The following is a 24,327-nucleotide window of genomic DNA, read 5'->3' as shown; positions in this document are numbered from 1 at the left end:
ATGTTTTTAAAATTTTTTGCCATTACTTTTGGGGAAGATTTATATAAAATGATAGATAATTAATAAAATTTTTAGGTAGGAAATAATTACACTTAAGTAACCAAGAGTAACATTTTAATGTTACATTTTAAATTACAAAAATTATATATACACATTTCAGAAAATTAGAAAACAGGAAATACTGATACAAATTCACTCAAAATTTTGCAAGCATTAATAAACACATTTTGTTTTATATTCTTTCAGTATTTTGCCTTGTACATAATGAGTTTTGGGTTTATTGTAATCATAGTGTATTTATTATTTTTTATTCCTCCTTTTAAACGAAGTATAATGTCATAAACATTTTCCCATAGTGCTGAGTCTTTATAACCATTGTTTTAATGGCCCTGTAGTACTAAGTCTAAAGATATATCTTAATTTACTTAACTGTTCCTCATTGTTGGTAAGTTATTTTGAAAATGTTTTTGCTTTTTTAACTAACATGATAGTGAATATTTTTGTAAATATTGTGATTACCACACTTGGTATTATTGCTTATAGGGTGTATTCTCATAAGTGGAATTCCTAGATAGGACGTTTTTGTCTGTTAACACATACTAGGAAATGATTTTCCAAAGAGAATATACCAGTTTACATTGCTACCAGCAGGGTGTAAAACTATTCCATTGCAACATTTAGCATTATATGTTATTTCTTTTTAAGGTGCTCTATGATTAGGGAAAACATCGTGTTGATTACTAGTTAAGTTGTGTACTTTCATATGTTTGGTTTCTAGTTTCAGAGTTATTGTTTCACATATTTTTCCAGTTCCAGTAATGTCAATTTTTTTCTCAACAGACATTTTAGCTTACCTAACTGGATTCATGTACTTCATGTACTCCATGTACTCTTTCAGAGATGTAGCAGTTTGTCATTAAACATAAATACGCACAAACATAATATATTCTCAATGATGAATTTTTTTTTCTCACTGTGCTCAATGATGCCTTCAAATTAATTACTCTGGAACAGGGTTAATACATTATGTTTGCACTCTATATTGTTATCCAAGTGTATTATGGAAGCATATGTGGGAGCAATCTTGATAATTTCAAAAAATCCAGAAATTTTCTTCAAATCTATCATTTTCAGTGATAATGTGTAATGTATGTGTTTCAAATATGTTTAAATAATAGTTTTAAAAGTCTGAGAATTTAAATTTGAATTGTGAATCGTTTTTCCCTGTAGGTTGGAAAAGAGACTGTTCAAACCACTGAGGATCAGATTTTGAAGAGAGATATGCCACCAGCATTTATTAAGTAAGTAATTAAAACATTCTTCTATTGCTAAGCAGAATAATCCTCTTGTTAGGAAAGGAAAAATACTGTAGGAGCAATTTTTTTTTTTTAAATATAAAGCTCTGTTTACAGTTGAAATTTTAATTTTTCATTTTTCAGCAGTCAAATTTCCTACTGTTGATTTTATTCATTGGTGTTAGGCATTTTTGACATAATTTTTAATCAAACTGTGACTTCTGAATTTTGTTTTTCAGAATGGAAAGGATTCAGAAACATTCTGACCTTAACATGCATGAGTCTGGATTGTGTACTAAATACCTTTGCTTGGAGATAACAGTGGATACAAACTTAAAAAAAAAAATGTGTTTTGTCACATATTTCAGTAGCGTTTTAAATTTAAGTTATATTTACATATCACTTAATACTCCTACAAATAATTGCTGGACATTTTGGCCTATCCTATGTAAAGTAAGCAGAGATACTAACTTTTGATTAGTTAAAGCTTCTCAGGTTCTTGATTATGTTGTCTTTGATTAATGACTTTGTTTTTTATGGCAGTCACGTCCTAAGTAAAAGTAAAGCCTGATGCATAAGACAAAAAAAAAAAAAGTAGAACCTCTACAAATCAATAAGAAAGAGATAAGTCTATTCAGTTTTAAAAAACAAGGGCAAAGAATTTGAATAGGCGCTTCAAAAGAGGAAATCCAAATGGCCAGCAAACCTGTGAGAAGGTGCTCTATCTCAGTAGTCATCAGAGAACTGCAAATTGTTCTATTATAAGCTCCTAAATTAAGAAGTCTGATAATATCAGTTGTTGGTGTGGATGTGGAGCAATTGGGACACTGCTGCTGGGAATGTAAATTGGTGCAGCCACGTTGGGAAACAGTTGGGCATTAGTAAAGTGGAAAATAGGCAATTTCTCTGCCTCCCAGTATGTTCCCTAAAGAGACTTATGCCCATGTACACTAGGATCCATATACAAAAATACTGATATCAACATTGTTCATGATGATACCACTGGTCTATCTACAGTGGAATGGATAAAAATGATCATGGTATAGTCATCAATTGGAATATTAATCAGTAATAAAAAGGAATGAGAATATTTCATTTTAAAATGGTTAATTTTATGAATTAAAAAAAGAATGAATGAATCTGAAAAATAATTAAGGGAAGTGAATGCTAGAGATATAGATATGTAGGTAGGTTCCATTTATTTAAAGTTCAAAAACAAATAAACTGTTGTTTAGGGATGCCTATTTATAAGGTAAAAAGATAAAGACGAATAAGGAAATAATGAACACAGAAGTCTGCATAGTGGTACTCCGGGAGGAAGGAAGAGGGCTCTACTCAGGGAGAGGCATGCAGGGGCTTCTAAAGTGGTAATAATGTTCTATTTCTTGATTTAACTGTTCAGTTACATGAGTGGTTGTTTTATAATCACTCATTATATTATATATATGTTTTGTGCAATTTTCTGTATGTATGTTATATATCACAATTTAAAATAAAGCAAAAAGTGTTCCTTTATTTTTATCCTCCTTATGGTCTATTATTTTCATTGAACAGATGAGAATTTCACCCATATTGGTATCTTCTTATTTCTAACTTACTTTAGTGGGTGCTTCTACAGAACTGTTTCTGTTAATTCTGCAAAATGTTCATGTGTCAGGAAGTAAGGTACCAGAAGCATCTGTTTTTTGCAGAGTCTGTTTTGTGGGAGTCTCTTTTTAAACTTGCCCTCTTTGGACTTGGTGGCATCCTGGGTTTCTTCCAGCTCTAAGCAGTATGAGCCTACTTTATTTATGTGCCATTTCATCAGCATGGTAATATTAAGAGTCCTATGCTGTCAGTTAAACATAGTGTAATTAAACTTGCATTTACTGTACATTAAAAACACAGCTCTAGCTTGTACCCATTTGCCCCTCACCCCCTGGAAGGTACAGAGCATGGGGAGATAGTGTATAGGGAGATTCAATATCAGGGAAGTATGTATATGTATAGCTGATTCACTTTGGTATAAAGCAGAAACTAACACACCATTGTAAAGCAATTATACTCCAATAAAGATGTTAAAAAAAATATATCGGGGAAGTTGGACTTGATGACCCTATAAAAAGTTCCTTTTAACCCTTCACATTCAAGCCTATGAATATCATTTGACTGGTAAATGAATTTCTTCAGGAAACTCATTTCTGCTTATTCCCAGAAATATACCTTTGAAATATGCTAAGTGCTCTCTCACAGGCTTCCTTGGGGACTTAGAAAAATTAAGGAGTACCCTAGTTGTGATGATATTTTCAGAAAAGTGGGTAACTTTAAAACAAAACAAAACCTCATTGATCACCCTTGGTGGTAACTAGGACACCAGCCCCTTACTCTGGTAATGGGAAATTTAAAGAAAAGAGGCATTTGTCCTATCTTTCCAGAAGTTCCTCAAAAAATTAAAAATAGATATATCACATGATCCAGCAATTCCACTTCTGGGTATTTATTTATTTTAATTTTTAAATTTTATTTATTTATTTTTATTTTTGGCTGTGTTGGGTCTTTGTTGCTGTGCGTGGGTTTTCTCTAGGTGCAGCAAGCGAGGGCTACTCTTTGTTGCGGTGCGTGGGCTTATTGCAGTGGCTTCTCTTGTTGCGGAGCATGGGCTCTAGGTGCGGGGGCTTCAGTATTTGTGGCCCTTGGGCTCCATAGTTGTGGCTTGCGGGCTCTAGAGTGCAGGCTCAGTGGTTGTGGTGCACAGGCTTAGTTGCTCTGTGGCGTGTGGGATCCTCCTGAACCAGGGCTCAAACCTGTGTCCCCTGCATTGGCAGATGGATTCTTAACCACTGCACCATGAGGGAAATCCCTGGGTATTTATCTTAAGGAAATAAAATCACTTATCTTGAAAAAAATATCTGCACCCCATGTTGATTGAAGCATTATTTACAATAGTCAAGATATGGAAACAACCTAAGTGTCCATCAATGGGTGAATTGATAAAGGTGTGATATATATATAATATATTATTCAGCCATAGAAAAGAAGGAAATCCTGCTGTTTGTAACAACATGGATGGACCCTGAGGGCATTATGCTAAGTGAAATAAGTCAGAGAAAGACAAATACTATATGATTTATATGTAGAATATTTAAAAAAATGAATTCATAGGTACAGAGAACAGGTGGGTGGTTGCCAGAGGTGGGGAGGTGGGGGGGTGTGCAAGATGGGGGAGGGAGTCAAAAAGTACAAACTTGCAGTTATAAATAAGTCATGAAGATATAATGTACAGCATGGTGAATATAGTTAATAATACTGTATTATATATTTGAAAGTTGCTGAGAGTAGATCTTTTTTGCAGTACGCGGGCCTCTCACTGCTGTGGCCTCTCCCGTTGCGGAGCACAGGCTCCGGACGCGCAGGGTCAGTGGCCATGGCTCACGGGCCTAGCCGCTCCGAGACATGTGGGATCTTCCCGGACAGGGGCACGAACCTGTGTCCCCTGCATCGGCAGGCAGACTCTCAACCACTGTGCCACCAGGGAAGCCCTGCTGAGAGTAGATCTTAAAAGTTCTCATCATAAGAAAAAAAAAATTGTAACTATCCTTTCTCTCTTGGGCATACTTTATTTCACAGTAACCTAATAGCTCTAGTTGATGGGGGAAATTCTAACCAATGAAAGTGGAATAAATGACAGAATTAGAAAGTCATGATTATGCAATGTTTAATGAAACCACTGATTTAGGTAAGGATCATTAATGGATATGAAACCATTCAGAGGTTTTAACCTTTATCATGCCATTCAGGGAGAACCCTGGTCGCCTTGAGGAGTCAGGGAAAAACATTGTGTTATGACCAACTGAAATATTTACTGAGCAGTGTTTAAAAAGTACACGACTTAAGATGCCACACTCTGAAATGTTACCTGAAAATAGCCTGGAGTACAAAAACAATATGGATGTTATTATCAAACAAATTTGGGGGACGAATAAGTATTCCGCAGTTTAAAACATGAGGGCTCTTTATGCTTTTCTTTAGAATGCAAAATGAAGCAAAAAATAACTTTACTAGGTTGGGGAAGGGACAGAGAGGGAAACAGATGGAAGCAATTAATGACATCCTTGGAACTGTTGAGTAGTACATTCTTTTGGGCTGTTTGGTTGATGTTTGGAAGTTTCCAGGGCATGACAGACTGATGCTTCTGCTGTCTCTACTTTGACAAGGACTTCTAAATAGTGTCTGCTTTGACAACGCTAAAAAATAAGTTTAAAAATTTATTCTTGGATCAATCTCTACTCCTAGAATGTTAGAATGTCAGGGCTAGAGAAAACAGAAGACTGTTGATCTCTAGATGGATTTATACATAAGCAATCTGATGTAGATTTAGAGATTTTTCAGGGAAGGCTATGTCATTTTCAGAATTTTTGACATTTTCAGGATTTGGGGGGGCTCTCAAAATCAAATCATAGTCTATTTGTGTGACTGGCAATTAAGGGCATGTTGGAATGTTGGAGAATGGTTTAATATCAGTTAAAGATCATACATTTGGGTTGTAACTGTTGATGAGGGACTCCAATGCTTGGGCAATTCCTTACTGTAAAAGTGAGGGCCATTTTAATATAGAACAAGATTTGCATTGTCACAGGAAGGCTTTCTCTTGGGTGGAGCAAAAGTTATCTGATCCCTGACTTTACTGGCAAATAGAGTTTACAATTTACTAATTTTACCAGATTGCATTAATAGCCACAGTGTTGCACAAGAGGTGTAGGGTTGCGTGATGATTGCCACAGAAACTGCTGTGATCTTTGTAGACTTCAGGAGTGCCACGGTCATGCTGTACTGTTAAAATAGTGGTTAGACTCACCCTATAAGAAGTCATTTGGTCCTTTAGAGACTGTCAGCAGGAGATTCAGCTACTGTTCTTTGTGTTTGTACTTTGCATCATTGTCATCAATCATTATTATCAGGCAGCTGCAGCAGCTGTAATAGTTATGTGCGATTTATTAATGGGCTAGACACACTAATTGGTTAATAGAATATTTATTGATTGCTTTCTATGTGTCTAGCATGCTAAGTGCTACATAGAATAGCAGTTTTTAATCGTCCTTATTATGAATGATCACTTGTAAGATGTATTACAAGTTATTTATTAATAGTAATAAAGTGCCAAAGTTTGCAAATGCTTTATTTAAAAAAAGTAAATTGAGCATATTCAAGATCACATATATAATAATATTCCTCTCATTCCCACTCACTAGGTTTTGTTTTTTTCCTTTTAACTTTTATTGAAATATAATATATTCACTGGCTTTTTATTATGCTTTCTTTAGTGCAGGAGAAATTAGTGGAAATATCACTGTTGCGGCTGGAAATTGTGCATAATTGCAGGTACACCCAAAGGGGTAGGTCATATATTGAGAGTTTTATTCTTCTGTGTATCATGGAGGCACTAAGGTGAACTGCTGCTACAGAGAGATTTTTAAGAAAGTGCTTTAAGAAATTTCAAATTGAAGAGCTGTAAAACAGACTGACTTTATAATAGGAGAGAAGGAGTGCTACCATTGTAGGTAGGAATAGTAGAAAGAGGCTCATTTAGGAAGTTGGACTTGGGAGGACAGATGTAGGGAAAAAGGAAAGTACTGGAAGTGGAGGCAGGTGTGGGAAGAAAGGAAAATACTCCAGGTGGAATGAGCAGCATGAGTCAGTCATGGGGGCTTTGAGGAGAGAAACAGTCATGGTGGGGGTGGTAGGAACTAAGCTTAGGTAGTTGGGTCAGATGATGAAGCCCTTGAAAGCCAGGCAGAGGAATTTGGAATTGGGTGGTAGGGAAGCTTTGTGCTTCTTGAGCAGTAACTCAAATGACAAGATGAAGGTGGTTTTTCAGGAAGAGTCATAGCCAATACAGGATGAATAATAGGTGCTAGTGAAGGAGAGTAAGCTGTGTGTCAAACTGACCAGATTCATTTCCTGTCAGCAGGGATTTGCTTCAAGCTGATTTCTTAATAGGTAAAAAATGTTTGTGGCAAACTATTTTCTTAGCCTCGGAAAAACTGCTATTGCAGTATACGGTGGAATTTCATTCTTATTTCTGCAATGGAGCAGAAATGGATAAGGAATGCAGTGCTTGGCCCGTATCCAGGGGTGTTTAGTATCTGAATGTATCAAAAGGTGTCACTTGTGAGGTGGTCTCGTGGTATGAACTCCTTAAAAAGGGCATAAAGCGCTTTGTCTGTTGGCAGGCAAATAGTTTCATTTTAGAACTGTGAAGTGTCGCCACTCTGTCTCAGCGCTGCTGTGAACAGTCTGCTTGAAATCATCAAAACTTGGATTGATTCACTAGTTTGGACTATTTTTGAAACATATTGTTTTGTCTAAGCCTATCAAATAAAAGAATGTTCCTAAAATACTTTGTGAAAGGGTGTATGTAGTGGCAATCTACATAATTGCCATTAATCATATTTCCTAGGAAATTGCCATGTTTTAACCCTTAAACTTTATTAGTTAAGCACAATTATGGTCTGTATTTGTACAATTTTACCTTGACTGATATTCATGTACAAAGAAGAAATTTGAAAAGGATTTAAACATGCTTACACTTAATTTAGATTTCTTTTGACTTAAAGTAGTAGTGTCATGTTTTTAGATCATAAGCCCTCATATTTAGTTTTTTTCTTTGCTTTTGATCTTGAACAATCAGAATAATTTGTGAGGAAATCCGAATTTTCAAACACTCTTTTTGGTGAAAGTGGCCAGAGTATCTTTTTTTTTTTTTTTTTTTTTTTTTGCGGTACACAGGTCTTTCACTGTTGTGGCCTCTCCCGTTGCGGAGCACAGGCTCCGGACACGCAGGCTCAGCGGCCATGGCTCACGGGCCCAGCCGCTCCGCGGCATGTGGGCTCTTCCCAGACCGGGGCACGAACCTGTGTCCCCTGCATCGGCAGGCGGACTCTCGACCACTACGCCACCAGGGAAGCCCCAGAATATCTTTTTAAAGTATTAATTTTTGGGCTTCTCTGGTGGCGCAGTGGTTGAGAATCTGCCTGCTAATGCAGGGAACATGGGTTCGAGCTCTGGTCTGGGAAGATCCCACATGCCGCGGAGCAACTAGGCCCGTGAGCCACAACTACTGAGCCTGCGTGTCTGGAGCCTGTGCTCCGCAACAAGAGAGGCCGCGATAGTGAGAGGCCCGCGCACCGCGATGAAGAGTGGCCCCCGCTTGCCACAACTAGAGAAAGCCCTCGCACAGAAACGAAGACCCAGCACAGCCGAAAATAAATAAATAAAATATTAATTCTTTGAGCATACCACTCAATGCACTGTGCTTCTCTGGGGCTAATGTGTGATTCTAATTTTTGTTTTTTATTTTTATTTATTTATTTATTTTTGCGGTACACGGGCCTCTCACTGTTGTGGCCTCTCCCGTTGCGGAGCACAGGCTCCGGACGCGTAGGCTCAGCGGCCATGGCTCACGGGCCCAGCTGCTCTGCGGCATGTGGGATCTTCCCGGACCGGGGCACGAACCCGTGTCCCCTGCATTGGCAGGCGGACTCTCAACCACTGCGCCACCAGGGAAGCCCTAATTTTTGTTTTTTAAACTTTGAGTTTTTAGTGATCCTTCCATTGCTACTTTAAGAGAAGATTTTTGTTACTTAACATAGATGACCAAGTAACTATGAGATAATCATTCACATCTGTCAGCTGACTTGTTGCATTTTTGACCTAGAGCAAGCACTCAAACTTTAAATAGTTCACCTTTGAACTTGCCACATTAAACATAGTTGAGTACTACTATTTTTCACAGACTTTCTCAAGCAAAAGTGATTTAAGTTTTGAGTCTTTTCAGTAATGAACTCTGGGTATTTTATTAACTTGTGGAAGAGTTCTAAACAACTTGGCAGGGATTTAACCCTTATTTTAATTTGTATACACTTCATGATTAAGAAGTAAGCAAATAATACTTTAAACATGTAATACTTTGGTTTCCATTGTCAACAGAGTGATCAGTCACATGATTGAAGGGAACTCAAGGGGCCGAGGGAACTCACATTTATTGAGTATGTATTATTGGGAGAGGTACTTACATATTTTTATTTTCTCATGTAATTCTGAGAACATCAACTTCAAGGTATTAATACATTCATCTTACGGATAAGAAAACTGAGGTTTGACAAACTTTAACTCACCCAAGTTTGCTCAGCATGTAAGTGGCAGAACATGTTTCCTGTTGGTGGTCTCGTGGCTTCCAAGTCCATATTCTTTCCATAATCTGACTTCCAAGAAGTCAGGTGGTCCACCACTCTCTTTCCAGGCACTACTAACTTTATACCACTTGTAGAGGATAACGATTTACAGTTTTCCTGAGTATTTCCAAAGAAGGAATTTTATGGATGTAATTTGTGATGTACTGCAGTGTCTTACACCTCCTTAAGCTATAAAGAAGTTAAAGTCATAATATTTTAAAGTTAAAAAGAATCATAGAGATTATTTAATCCAACTGCTTTATTTTATAGATGAATTGAGGCCATTGGCTGCCCCAACCCTACCCTGCAAATACAAACAGAAACACTCAAAGTAATTAGACACTAGTATTCCCGTAATGATTACCTTGACTATATAGGTCCAATCTCAAATTAAGAAGTTCTCAAGGTTTAAGTTTTTTTTTTCTTACCTCTATTTAAAATCTTTCTTGTTCTTTCCTTAATAGAAGCAAAAGAGCCTTGTAAAAATAGCTCTATTTCTTGAGTACCTTTTATGAGCTGGGTAATTTGTACTGTGGTTTTTTGTGTGTGTGTGTGTGTGTGTGGTACTAGGGCCTCTCACTGTTGTGGCCTCTCCCGTTGCGGAGCACAGCCTCCGGACACGCAGGCTCAGCGGCCATGGCTCACAGGCCCAGCTGCTCCGCGGCATGTGGGATCTTCCCAGACCCGGGCACGAACCCGTGTCCCCTGCATTGGCAGGCGGACTCTCAACCACTGCGCCACCAGGGAAGCCCTATACTGTGTTTTTTAATGCACCTCGTCTTGCAGTTGAGGAAGCTGAGAGTCAGAGAAGCTCACAGTAACTTGTTGAAAGTTACCTAGTACATAAATGGCAGAGGTAAGAGTCAAACCCTAAACTATCTGACACCAGGCTTGTATTCAATCCAGTATGCTAAGACTCTTTCTCACCCTTCCTTGTAAGAATCTCTTCTCATAATGTAATAGTTATTGTGAGGCTTAAATGAGTGAGATAATGTATGTGAAAGTACCTGAAAAAAAAAGATATTTGGTGAAAATTAGCTTTCTTCTTGAGCTTCTCAATCTTTTTTTCTCAGTCATTTTCTCAAAATAAACTCAGTTACTTTTTAAGCTTTTTCATAGAAAAATTTCCTCTCATTTATTGTCTCCTGTAGTAAGACCTTGTTAAAAAAAATCTGATTGCTTGTTTTCATTTAATACTTTTTCTGTATCTGTTGAGATAATCATGCAGTTTTTATCCTTTCCTCTATAAGATGGTCTCTGGTCTACTCCATAAGTATCAACTTTTCTGATGGTGAACCGTCTATGCATTTCTTTCTTTCTTTTTTTTTTTTTCAGCCACATTACACAGCTTGCAGGATCTTAGTTCCCCTACCAGGGATCGAACCCCGGGCCCCAGCAGTCAAAGCGTCGAGTTCCCCCATCTATGCATTTCTAAGATAAACCCTATGTAGTAGTGATTTAGAAAAGAATATACAATGCTAAATTCTACTTTAATATTTTAAAAAGATTTTGCTTCTTTGTTCATGAGGGGTCTTGATCTATAATTTTCTTATTTTGTTTCTTATTCTGTTATCAAGGTTATTTTAGTTTCATAAAATAAGATTTCTAGTCTTTGAAACATTTTATATAAGAAAAGGATTGTCTGTCCTTGAAAGTTGGGCAAAACTTGTATCTAAAACTTTCTTGGGTCTGGTGTCCTTTAGAGGAAGAAATTTGATTACTCTTTAAGATTCCTTTTATTATCTAATTCAGGTTTTAAATTCATTTTGAGTCAACTCTGATAATCTGATACTTTTCTAAGAAATTATGCATTTCCTCTAACCTTTTTTGTTCAGTATTATCTATTTCTACCTTTTTTTTTTCTTATCACTCTTATGGGAGATTTATGTTTTATTAGTTTTTTCCCCAAAGATCTATTTCATTAAATTCTGTTCTTAGGTTCATTATTTATTTTGTTAGGTTTATTATTTGAATATCTTATTTTCAGTATTTCTATCTTTTAGTATTTCTTGTTTTTAAATAAATATAATATTTTGGGCTCTCAATTTTGCTCTGATTACAAGTTTAGAAACAGCTGTGTAGGTACTTTAATAGTTGTTCAGCCCTAAATATTTTGTAATTTTGTTGTGAATTCCTCTTACCCATGTACATTATTTAGTAGTACATTTAAAGATTCTTTCTACTACAGGCATATTTCAGAGATGTTGTGTGTTCAGTTCCAGATTACCATAATATTCGCAATAAAACAAGTCACATGAATTTTTTGGTTTCCCAGTGCATATAAAGGTTTTTTATACTACACTGTAGTCTGTTAAGTGTGCAATAGCATGTGTCTAAAAAAACAATGTACATACCTTAATTTAAAAATATTTTATTGCTAAAAAATGCCAAAACAATCACAGTAATAACATCACAGATCACCATGACAAATATCATAACAATGAAATATTTTGAAATATTGTGAGAATTACCAAAATGTGACACAGAGACATGAAGTGAGCAAATGATGTTGGGAAAACGATGCCTGTAGTCTTGCTCAACACAGGGGCCACAAACCTTCTAATTTGTAAAAAACACAGTATCTGCTAAGTGCAGTGAAGTGAAGTGCAATAAAATGCAGTATGCTTATATCTTTTAATTGTTATATTTCTAATTTAATTGCTTTGTGCCCAGAAGTCTTGGTTGGTATGTGATCAATTCTTCAAAATTATTCTGTGACATAATAAGTGGTCAGTGTTGGTAAGTGTACTACTGTGTGTGCTTAAAAAGAAAGTGTATTCTCTTCTGCTTGGGTACAGGATTCTCTTTTTATCAATTAGGTCAACATATAAGTATTATTGATCAGACTTCTATAGTCTTGCTATAAATCATAAACTGTTTATGATTGAGGTCTGTTGAAATCTATAATAATTGTAGATTTGTCAGTTTTCCTCATAATAGTCAGTTTTAACTTTATATATTTCAAAGCAATATTATAAGTGGTTACAAGCTTATGATTCTCTTGGATCCTAAATTCTGTTAATTATTTTTTTATTATCTTTTTTTAGGATGATTGTTGACTGCTGTTTAGCCTACTGTTGACTTTTATCTCCAGATTTTGTTCTTTTTTTTTTTTAATCCACATCCTAGTTTTTGTCAGTTTTCCTCATAAGTAAAAATATTCTCTCATTGTGTGTCTATTCCACTTCACTTTGTGTTTAGGTATTTAGCTCATTCATTACATTCTGCTGTAGAACAGTGATTATCAACTTTTTTCAGCATAAGGAACTTCAAATAATAATGGTGAGACTCTTTATTATTAGTTGATTAAGAATGTATAAGAATAAAAGTCACAATGAATTTGTAATGTTTTAAAATAGATTTTTATTTTATTCATCACGACAGCATCAACATACATTTGAAAACTACTAGTATCTGTAAGACGCACTTGCTTATATGTTTATCTGTTTCTGCTGTAACCACAGCATGAGTTGGAGGAAGGACCAGAGGAGCTGATAGACCTGTAGGTAGCAGAGTTCTTGATTGAACCTTGCAGGATCAGAATCTCTTCTCCCTTCACAGATGCTAGATTTGAACAAGGGGTGAAAGAAGGTGGGGAGAAAGACTAGGACTAGTCATTCAGGCTTTATAGGATTCAAAGGTTGTGACTCATAAGCTGCCAGCAAGACTTGAGGAGGATGTAGCTTGGGCAGCAGTGACACTTCGAACCTTCCCATCCCCGACATGCTGCTTCCCTTTCAGTTATCTCTGGGCTCTGGCAGAATCCTGTTTTGTTTGAAGGGAAGTTGAAACTGGCTACATACCCTCCTAATCTCATCTGAAATAAAAGAATTTAGTGAGCCTTTGATGTTTATGTGTGTTTTAGCTTTCTTATCTCAATGTACATGTTCTAGCAAAAAGAGTGTGGTGTTGCTGTTAAAGGGTTTTGAATGTTTTCAGTATGACTCATTGTGGTTTTTAAGTTTAGTTTTGGGTGTACACATGCAGTGTCTGGTACTGTCACTGAGTTAGGTCAGGGAAAGGAATAATTTGTGGATGAGGCCTGTAGGATCTTTAAATCTAGGAGCACAGGGTTGGAACAGGATGTTATATTGTTACCACACAGTATACACAGGGGTGAGTTGGTGCTGGGCACTTGCTACTTGGACTAGATTAAAGTTTGTCATTGTACTCAGTGTTCCTAACTTCCTCCTAAAAACTAACTGCTTGTAGCCTTCACTCAGGTTTCTGAATGACTAATGGCCAAGACTCCTTGACCTTTCTCAAAATGGCAGTGCCAGGAGCAAAGCGTATTGGCTGGTACTGGGAAGCCACGGAATGACTCTGCTTTTTGCTATTTTAAAGTAAGATTAGTGCCAAATGGCTAGTATATAAAAGAATACTTTATTTTCACACATCTCCCTGAGTCTTTTGAAATCTTTACATATATTATTATCAGTTTTAAAATCATATGTATATGCACAAAAAGATACGAGGATGGAATGAGTTGTATAGAGGTATACAACTAGAGGCCATACGTCCTATTTGAGGGATACTAGAAAGACTGCATTATCACTTGCTAATACCTGGAATTTCATTAGAGCTCATTCTTCAGGTTAACAGTTTAAATGCTTGAATACATAGCGAAGGGAGAATCTTTGAGTCATCAGCAGTTATTTTTACTGATCTGCAGTTAGGTTCTAAATGTGGGAAAGCAGAGTGTTTGAGGGCCTGCCCCTTACCCCCAACCCCTGGCCTCTCACCCAGGCCTTATATTTATGAAGGGCCTGGACTTCAGTATTTTCTTCAAATGGTATACGTGTAGTCATAGAGGAAGAGAGGGATTCTTAAAAGAAGATGTTTATCGTGCAATTAAAATTATTCAATGTAACGACTTAAATATACCACCATGTTTATGACCTTGTTTTGGCATTTCTTCATTTTTAAATATGATGGGCTTCTCAAACTTGGAAGTAATCTGGGCCTTTCTTGATCTCTCAGAGACCCTGCCCAGTTGGGAAGGGAAGGAGAGTCTCAACATGGGTTAAGAAGACAGCAGGAATAGCCCGGCCAGTCGATTTTGCCTGCCAGATAATTATGCCAGGGCCAGCCTGGTTGGAAATGGACATGCTGGGTGCCATGGCCACAGTGGCGGAAAGCCTCACCCACCAGCTGACTGTGTTCTTTCTTCCTCCCACCTGTTTCCTTCCTATCTACCAAGTGTTGTCTGTGCTTTTTGTGATTGGATATGCTTGTGGTCTGACCAGCTCTCTCTCTTGAAAGGACAGGTCCCAAGATGTAAACACCTGCTTCCTTGGATGTGCTCCAGGGTAATCTGACTTCCATGATGTCAGATTTTCAGGTGTTCTGCTCCATAGCACTGCAGTCTTTAGTAAGCAGAATGCATTTTTTGTGATAGTGTTTATAATCTAAATGGCTATACTGTCTAAGGTCAGGTTTTATTAAAACAGTGAATTTGGTATGGGGTAGTTTCCACCCCACCCCCCAACATGTTTTTTGGGGGTGGGGTGAAAGTTTAACTTGTTGAATGTTTTAGAGAGCTTTTTGATTTAAAGTTATACAGCAGTATATGTCTAAATAGGCCCATCAGACTCTCTCCTTTAAGGAGGCATACCTTGTTTCATTGCACTTAACTTTATTGTGCTTTGCAGATACTGCATTTTTCACAAATTGAAGGTTTGTAGGAACCCTACACGGTCAGATGATGGTTAGCATTTTTTAGCAATAAAGTATTTTAAAATTAAGGTATATACATTGTTTTCCTTAGGCATAATGCTATTGCATGCTTAATAGACTACAGTGGAGTGTAAACATAACTTTTATATATTTACAGTAGAGTGTAAACATAACTTTTATATGCATAACATTTATAGACTACAGTGGAGTGTAGACATAACTTTTATATGTGTTTATATGCACACAAAACATTTGTGTGTCTCACTTTATTGTGATATTTGCTTTATTTCTGTGGGCTGGAACCAAACCCTCAGTATCTCCAAGGTCTGCCTGTATTATTTTGTCCAAAGCTGTCTCTCTCCCTTCCTCATCTAAATCAGTGAGCTGGGATATGATAACTGATTTTTTTTTTTTTTGCGGTATGCGGGCCCCTCACTGTTGTGGCCTCTCCCGTTGCGGAGCACAGGCTCCGGACGTGCAGGCCCAGCGGCCATGGCTCACGGGCCCAGCCGCTCCATGGCATGTGGGATCCTCCCGGACCAGGGCACGAACCCGCGTCCCCTGTATCGGCAGGCGGACTCTCAACCACTGCGCCACTAGGGAAGCCCATGATAACTGATTTTGACAGAAGCCGATTGAGATTGTTTGGCTTCAGGGTGAGGAAGTTACCTGTCCTTTGTGATAGTGAACTGCCCTCCCTAGTCAAACCAGGTCTATTGCAAATACATGTTATTGTTCACAGAAAGGACTCTTGACTGTGTGTGTGCATGCATGTGTTCGTGTGTGTGTGTGTGTGTGTGTGTGTGTGTGTGTGTGTGTGAGAGAGAGAGAGAGAGAGGGAGGAGAGAGGTGGGGGGAGCGGAGAGAATGTTATTCCATTGGAAAAACAACTCAGAGATGCTGTGAGGAGAATCATCATTATAAGTAGTACTGAACTTCTGAGGGCAGAAGCAGTGTTGTCTTCACCTTCTCTATCACAACTGTCCTAATCTCTTAGGTAAAAATGACTACTTCCACTTTTGTGTCCCCTCAGCATGTGCTGGGCATACTTTTAAATACTAATTTGTATTTGTTTATATGTATGTCTTGTCCTACCAAGGTGGTAACCCCTTAAAAGTAGGGACTTAAAAAAAGTCTAGGGAGTTCCCTGGTGGTCCAGTGGTTAGGACTCGGCACTTTCACTGCTGTGGGCCTGGGTTCAATCCCTGGTTGGGGAACTAAGAGATCCCGCAAGCCGCACAGTGTGCCCACCCCCACCCCCTGCAAATCTAGTTCTAGGACTTGTGTAGCAAGTAGTAGGTCTTCAGTATGTTAAATGAACAAATTTATGAAAAAATTAAACTAAAGGAATTTAAGATTCTCACTTCTGGATGCAGTCTAGAAGAACCTTTAAAAATGTCTTGTGGCAGTGAATCTTTATAATCTCTAGATCTGTTATCCTTTTATTTTTCTTAAATAAAAAATTCAGCATAAGTTAAAGCGTCTTGATTAGTGATAATTGAAATCACATGGAACTGAGTAGTTTGGAACCTTTCCATCTCTTAAATTGTGTGGGTTTATATCATGTAGTAATTCTGTGAAGAATGGATTAGAGGGTTATGAGTGGGTCCTGTGAGGCTGTCATTGGTCCATTGATCTAAAGCATAAGAGCTTCCTATTAATTTAGGTTGAAGACTCAGAGGCAGAGAGAAGCCTTAAAATGTGCTAGTTGATTGATTTAAAGTAGCTAAATCAATATTATTAGTATATAGTCAAGATCTATAATTATTTAGGAAATGGACCTTATCCCTACTGTCATCCTCTAAAATGCTTTTTAAAAATTCAGATTTGTATTAAAAAGTAGAAGATCTCTTTAAGAAGTCAGGCAGCTTGAATGTTTAAATAAAATCTCATTTTTCACAGACAAGACAGACTCTTTCCTGTTTCTGCCTACTGGTTAGTCATGGTGGGATTTGTTTGGCTTTATGAATGCCATTAAATTTTAATGTACAGATCAGATGTCTCATTGTAGGTAAAAGGAAAGGGTGTAGTGTCTGTTTTGGCCCTATCATTTTACCACACAAGGGAACCATTAGTGGAGAATCAAATTGATTCCTGTAAAGCTTTTCCATTTCATCTTTTTTTTTTCTTCTTTCCTTTCTCCATGATGGTTATTCCTTTCATTTATTTTTTGCTTTTTCCAAATTTGAAACACTTGTGCAGTAACTGTATCCTTTCAAATAGGTGTAGTTGCATTCTGTGGTGCTTATGTTTGTTTGCTATAATTTCATCAAGGTTCATGTTACCTGGAAATAAAATTAAGTTTGTGACCTTTTAAAGTTAATGATTTCTATGGCCAGTTGGTTTCATGATCTCCTGTACTTGGTGAAAATCCATTCATTCATTCAATAAATGTTTATTGAGCATTTATTATGTGTCAGGAATTCTACTCTGTGAATATAGGATATATAGGGTCCTTGACCTTGCTGAACTTACATTCTTGTGGGAGATAGCAAAAACAAAACTGGGAGGTTTATGTCTCATGGGAGCACATAAGAAAGGTACTTATAGACTTATAAGATGGTTTCATGAAGGAACAGTCATTTAAAAATGGTACCTAAAAGAATGAGTAGGGGTTAGTCAAGCAAAAGAGGGGAGAGAGAGAGAGAGAGAGAGAGAGAGAGAGAGGTTTTAGCTAGAGGGAATGGCTGTAAAAAAATACCTTGAAGCATGAGGCCAGTGCTCTTCAACTAGTGGTCTTCAATAAGTGGCTGACATCCCTAAAAGACTTTCAAAACACTTGAATATTTTTGAATACCTTGGATATTTTAAAGTTTTCATTTAAATATTTTAAAATCATAAGTTTAGTTGCAAAGCATGTGTTTTCTGCCCTGTTGTGTGTTATATACACATCTTAAATATGTTTCTCTGTAAATTTAGCTCATTTAATTTGTGGAAAACATCTGCCACAGTCCTTCGCAAAACCAGTTCTCATTGTCTAACTAGTCAGCAGAATCAGATTTACTTTTTATTAACTTTGTGTTTTAAAAAAGTTCTTTCTTTTAGCCAGTCAGTTATCTTTTAAAGATTTAAACAGTAAGAAAAAATGTGTTTATATATTGATGCACATATTTACCATTTTGTGCTCTTCATTTGTTTCTGTAAATCCAAACTTCTATCTGGTATAATTTTCTTTCTTCCTGAAGGACTTCCTTTAAACTTTCTTATAGCTCAGATCTGCTGGGTGATGAATTCTTTTAACCCTTACATAGCTGAAAAAGTCTTTATTTTGCCCTGATTTTTGAAATATTTTCTTTGGGTCTACTCAAAGTTCTTCAGTACTTTGCTCTACTGTTCTCTGGGTTGCATTGTTTCCAGTGAGAAGTCTGTTGTTACTCTTATCTTTGTTCCTCTGTAATATAAAGTGTCTCATTTTTCTCTGGCTGCTTTTAATATTTTCTCTTCATTATTGGTTTTAAGTACATTCATTATGATGTACCTTGTTGTAATTCCCTTGATATTTTTTGTGCTTGGGTTTTATTGAGCTTTTTGGACTTGGGGCTTTAATTAAGTTTTAATTAAGTTTATAAAAATTGTGGCCATTATTTCTTCAAATATTTTTTTCTGTCCCCTTTTCTGTCCTTTGGGGACTTCAATTGCACACATATTAGGCTGCTTGGAGCTGTGCCACAGCTCACTGATGCTCTGTTCATTTTCTTTTAAGTTTTGTTTTCTCCCATTTTAGGTAATTTTCATTGCTGGCACTTCAGTTTCAATAATCTTCTTCATGCAATATCTTATCTGTTAGTAATCTATCCAGTGTATTTTTGTATCTCTAGTTGTTCTATTTCCATATTTTTTATATCTTTCATTTATCTACTCAGTCTTTCCTTTAGCTTTTGAACACATAGAATACAGTTATAGGAACTATTTTAATGTTCTTGTCTACTAATTCTGTCCTCTGTGTCATTTCTGGGTTGGTTTTGAATGATTGTTTTTTCCTCTTTGTTATGGGTGGTATTTTCATGCCTTTTTGTATGCCTGGTAAATTTCAGTTGGATGCCAGTGTCATATTACTCTTGTAACAAACACAGTATAAATGTTTTATCTTACAATTCTGGAGGTCTGAAGCCCAGAATGAGTTAGCAGAGTTGTGTTCCTTCTGGAGATTCTAGGAATGGATCCATTTCTTTGCCACTAGAAGCTGTCTGAATTCCTTGGCTTATAGCCCACATCACTCCAACCTCTGCTTCTGTTACATGTCTTTCTGGTTCTGTTGTCAAATTATAGTGAGGTAATACCTTCAATGTGCTGATAAAATAATTGTCAACCAGAATTCTGTACTACTGAAGTAATCTTTGAAGGATGAGGACAAAGTAGGCATTTTCAAACAAACCAAAATGGATACATTTTGTCACCAGCAGACTTACTAGAGGAAGTGCTAAAGAATGTCCTTCAGACAATAGTCAGATGATTCCAGGTATAATGCCTGAGATACAAGAGGGAATGATTAGCCAACATATTGGACAGTTTGTTGGTAAATATAAACAAACTTTGACTTATACAATAATGTAATGCCTAACAAGATTTAAAAGTTGAAAGTAAAATATACAGGGCTTCCCTGGTGGCGCAGTGGTTGGGAGTCCGCCTGCCGATGCAGGGGACGTGGGTTTGTGCCCCGGTCCAGGAAGATCCCACATGCCACGGAGCGGCTGGGCCCGTGAGCCATGGCCACTGAGCCTGCGCGTCTGGAGCCTGTGCTCCGCAACAGGAGAGGCCACAACAGTGAGAGGCCTGCGTACCGCAAAAAAAAAAAAAAAAAGATACAGCATTTTGTACCTGAAAACAATAACATAAACATGAAACAAAACTTGAAAACAATAGCATAAAGGTCAGGAAAGGGGTGATTGGGAATTAAGTATGTTAAGATCATTCTGTTGTTTGGGGAGGAAGTACAATTATTGACTCATTTTATTTATTTATTTTTAAAGTTAATTTATTTTTGGCTGCGTTGGGTCTTTGTTGCTGTGCATGGGCTTTCTCTAGTTGCGGCGTGTGGGCTTCTCATTGTCGTGGCTTCTCTTGTTGTGGAGCACAGGCTCTAGGTGTGTGGGATTCAGTAGTTGTGGCACGCGAACTCTAGAGCGTAGGCTCAGTAGTCATGGTGCATGGGCTTAGTTGCTCCACAGCATGTGGGATCTTCCCGGACCAGGGCTCAAACCCGTGTCCCCTGCATTGGCAGGCAGGGCCTTAACCACTGTGCCACCAACGAAATCCTTATTGACTCATTTTAGATTGTTACCGTGCCAAGTATGCATGCTAAACTATTTAATGAACCACAAAAGTAATAAAACATAAAGTATATGACCTATAAAATAGTAAAGGGAATAGAAAAATATAGAAAAAGACTCTCAATCCGCCCCCCCAATATATCAATAATAATAAATTTAAATGAGCTAAGTTATTAAGTTAAAAGTTGCTAACCTGGATTAAAACTGTGTACTTATATGTATATTTGTAGTTATAAAGACACATCTAAAATATAAGGATACTGAGAGTTAGAAAGTTATATACCAGTCAAATAAAATAGTCAAAGAAAGCTGGTTTACAATATTAATATCAGCAACAAACATTATTGGAGATATAAAGAGGTATCACATAATGATAAATAGGTTCAGATTACAAGAAGGATATAATAATTGTAAATTTATATGTACCTAATAAGTTAGCCTCAATATATAAAAAACAAAAACAGCTGCAAGGGGATATGGACAAATCTGTTGTTATGGTGCAAGATTTTATCACTCAGTAATTGATAGATAAAACAGACCAAAAGAATCAGCAAGGATATAGAAGATTTGAACAGCACAATTAACAAGCTTGAGCTGATGGAATATGTGAAATATTTCACCTAAAAATTAGAGCAAACTCATTCTTTTCAAGCACACAGAAAATTATACCCTTTAAAATTACTAATTGTATATTACATAACTTTCACCTCAAACTATATCGAAATCAATTTTGGTCTATCATATTGGTAAAGATACATAAGTCTGATTATACATTGAGTTGTTGAATCTGTGAGGAAACAGATCCACTGTGTCATCCACTGTGGTGGGAGTGTAAATTGATAACTTCTGTGGATGGCAACGTTTGTCAAAATTATTAATGTCCATACCTATGACTCAGCAGTTCCATTTCTAGATAATATCCTACAGATATACACATTTAAAAATGATATTTATTAGGCTTCCCTGGTGGCTCTGTGGTTGGGAGTCTGCCTGCTGATGCAGGGGACACGGGTTCCTGCCCCGGTCCGGGAGGATCCCACATGCCGCGGAGCGGCTGGGCCCGTGAGCCATGGCCGCTGAGCCTGCGCGTCCGGAGCCTGTGCTCCGCAACGGGAGAGGCCACAACAGTGAGAGACCCGCGTACCAAAAAAAAAAAAAAAAGATATTTATTGGGAATTCCCTGGTGGTCCAGTGGTTAGGACTTGGGGCTTTCACTGCCGGGGCCCGGGTTCAATCCCTGGTCGGGAAACTAAGATCCCACAAACTATGCAGCACGACCAAAAAAAAAAAAATGTTTATTCAAGGTGATTCGTTGCAGCATGCTAATAAATTAGGGACTAGTTATGTAGCTGTATAAAACAATGAGGAGGCTCTTTGGGTACTTCTACTAGAACATCACCAAGTTAAATTAAGTGAAAAAATCAGAATGCAGAGAGTATGCATCGTATGATCCTATTCGTGTAAAAATGGTGGAAGCCTATGTTTTTGTTTCTTTGTACATAAAGTGTCTTTATTTTGAAGAATACAGAGGAAACACATAACATTGGCTGCAAGTAGATGGAATTTGAATGCCTAGGAGATAGTGGAGGGAAGAAAAATTTTCACTGTATGCCTCAGGGTTTTATATATGTGTATATGATTTTGTCGTATGTATGGGTATATATATATATATATATATATATGTTATGTAATTTCAAATTAAATTTTAATTTTAATTTAAAAATTTAAAAGGAACAGAAAATAACCAGTCATCTAAGACTGATCAAAAGCCACGCCAGTGAGGTCTTGCTCTTTGCTGATATTTATTATGTGCTGCCTTATGGCTCTGAAGTTTGTGAATTACCAAAGTATGCTTCTTGAGAGTTAGAATAGTGATTTTTGCATCTTTATATACATACCTATAGTGTGCATAGCCCAGTGCTTTTTATGTAGTTGAAATTAATATGTTGGTTTAATTCTATTTTTTAACAAGACTGTGTTATACTTGTTGAGTTTTTATATTATTTCATTTGATATAACTCGCTGTGAAGTGGGCTTTTATTTGCATGGGACATTTTCTGTGTTTCCAAATAAGAATGTGTAATTTTGGCTAAATATTTTAACTTAAAGTAATTTGTTGCATGTAAGTTACTCAATGATAACTTAATGGATTTACTGAATGTGAGGAAATGATCTGTTAGGTCCTTTTCAACTCTGTACAGAAGAATAATTGAATGAATGAATACATTTTAGTAGTACAAGAGGGTCAAGGAGAATACTTGCTTTATGCATTTCGGGTTCTTTTTTAAATGACCCGCCCCCCCCCCGTCGAAAAAAAGACACCTTTGGCTGATCGGGTCATCTGTGTTATTAAACTATATTATATTAAACTATTACTAACTGATTCAGTTATTAATGCCAGTGACATTTTAATTAACATCATAGTTTTATAGGGTTGTTTTCAAACTGTCCAGTTTGTCAAACAAATCCATTTGGCTAGATGAAAGAAAAATTACCTCATACTTTTGCTTTGTGTTTCCTCCTATTTCTTTGGTTTGTCTGATTATTAAATTTCGCTTAACACAGTGCTTTGGTATTTTATTTCCGATGTTGAATCTGAAACTGTTGTCAGGGATATCAGTTCTTTGTGTAAGTGTCTTTTAATGGCAGTGTATGTAGGGTGAATAGGAAGGAAACAAAGGAGTTACAGAGATACAGCAACCTAAAGTAAAAGGTCCAGAACTTTTTCTCATTATTTTTTGTTGCCAGGAAATAATGAAGAACAAGGGCTTAGTGCAGTGAATGAAAGAATGTGCTGCCCTTAATGTAAATTTTAAAAGCTGGAAACTTAGGTTCTATTATAAATTGGTCTTGGCTATTTTCCATATAGGAAAAAAATGTGAATTTATGTCCATTTACATTCTTTGCATTTGCATGTGATATTCTTCTGCTTGGTTCTGCCAGTGAGTTAACTCCATGTTCCTCCCCACAGGGTGGAGAATGCTTGCACCAAGCTTGTCCAGGCAGCCCAGATGCTTCAGTCAGACCCTTACTCAGTGCCTGCTCGAGATTATCTAATTGATGGATCAAGGGGCATCCTCTCCGGCACATCAGACCTGCTCCTCACCTTCGACGAGGCTGAGGTAGACAACCTGAGGCCCATGCAGACCTCTTCCAGACAAAAAGCCCAGCCTTAAAAGATAATAATGGAGGATTGAGGATTGTTTAGGATGACAAAATGTTGACTAGCTACACATCTGAATGACTGTGTATTTTACTTATCGTTTACTCAATTGACTGAATACTATGAAATATATTTTCAGGTTCGTAAAATTATTAGAGTTTGCAAAGGAATTTTGGAATATCTTACAGTGGCAGAGGTGGTGGAAACTATGGAAGATTTGGTCACTTACACAAAGAATCTTGGACCAGGTTAGTCATATCCTACTTTTATAGCAGAATTTTTTATGGATTGTCCATGTTTGATCAAGAGGAAAGGGGTACTACTCCTCCCTACTTTTTTTGTGGAAGATAGGTAATGATGCATTGAACTTTTAGTTGTCTCTACTCTGTTGATGGAGCTGACTCTGTGCTTCTACTGAAGAGATATCATTGTCTCTGAAAGCTGAATCTGCTTTCCACAGATCCTGGCCCTGTCTAATGAACTAAACTAGACATTGCAAATGTTGCTGGAGAATGTAGGAAATAATTTCCTATTACTGCAGTGCTTAAGGCCACCCTGAATCCTGACCTCTTCATTCCACATTATACAGCATTCCTTCACTGTCTGCCAGCTGGCCTGTAGCTCTCTGTGACCTCTTAGCTTGCTAATTAGCCTGCCTACTATTATGGATTCATGCCGTTGCCCAAGCCTGCATAATATAATCAGACCTAGAA

At 37.1% G+C, this 24,327-nt stretch overlaps 1 protein-coding gene across 2 annotated transcripts in view; it reads left to right on the top strand.

Moving 5' to 3' along the window:
- Positions 1-24,327, top strand: part of VCL (vinculin) — a 102,783-nt gene that overhangs the window by 31,169 nt on the left and 47,287 nt on the right. For both annotated transcript variants that reach the window (XM_082854018.1, XM_082854019.1), the window contains exons 2-4: positions 1,231-1,301; positions 23,423-23,573; positions 23,754-23,862. In XM_082854018.1, the coding sequence (XP_082710144.1) occupies positions 1,231-1,301; positions 23,423-23,573; positions 23,754-23,862 (331 nt within the window). The remainder of the gene's footprint in view (positions 1-1,230; positions 1,302-23,422; positions 23,574-23,753; positions 23,863-24,327) is intronic.

This window comes from Leucopleurus acutus, assembly GCF_964270905.1.
Source record: "Leucopleurus acutus genome assembly, chromosome: 14".
Classification (NCBI taxonomy): Eukaryota; Metazoa; Chordata; class Mammalia; order Artiodactyla; family Delphinidae; genus Leucopleurus; species Leucopleurus acutus.
Note: the sequence above shows the minus strand (reverse complement) of the source record. Positions and strands in the feature narration are given on the sequence as shown.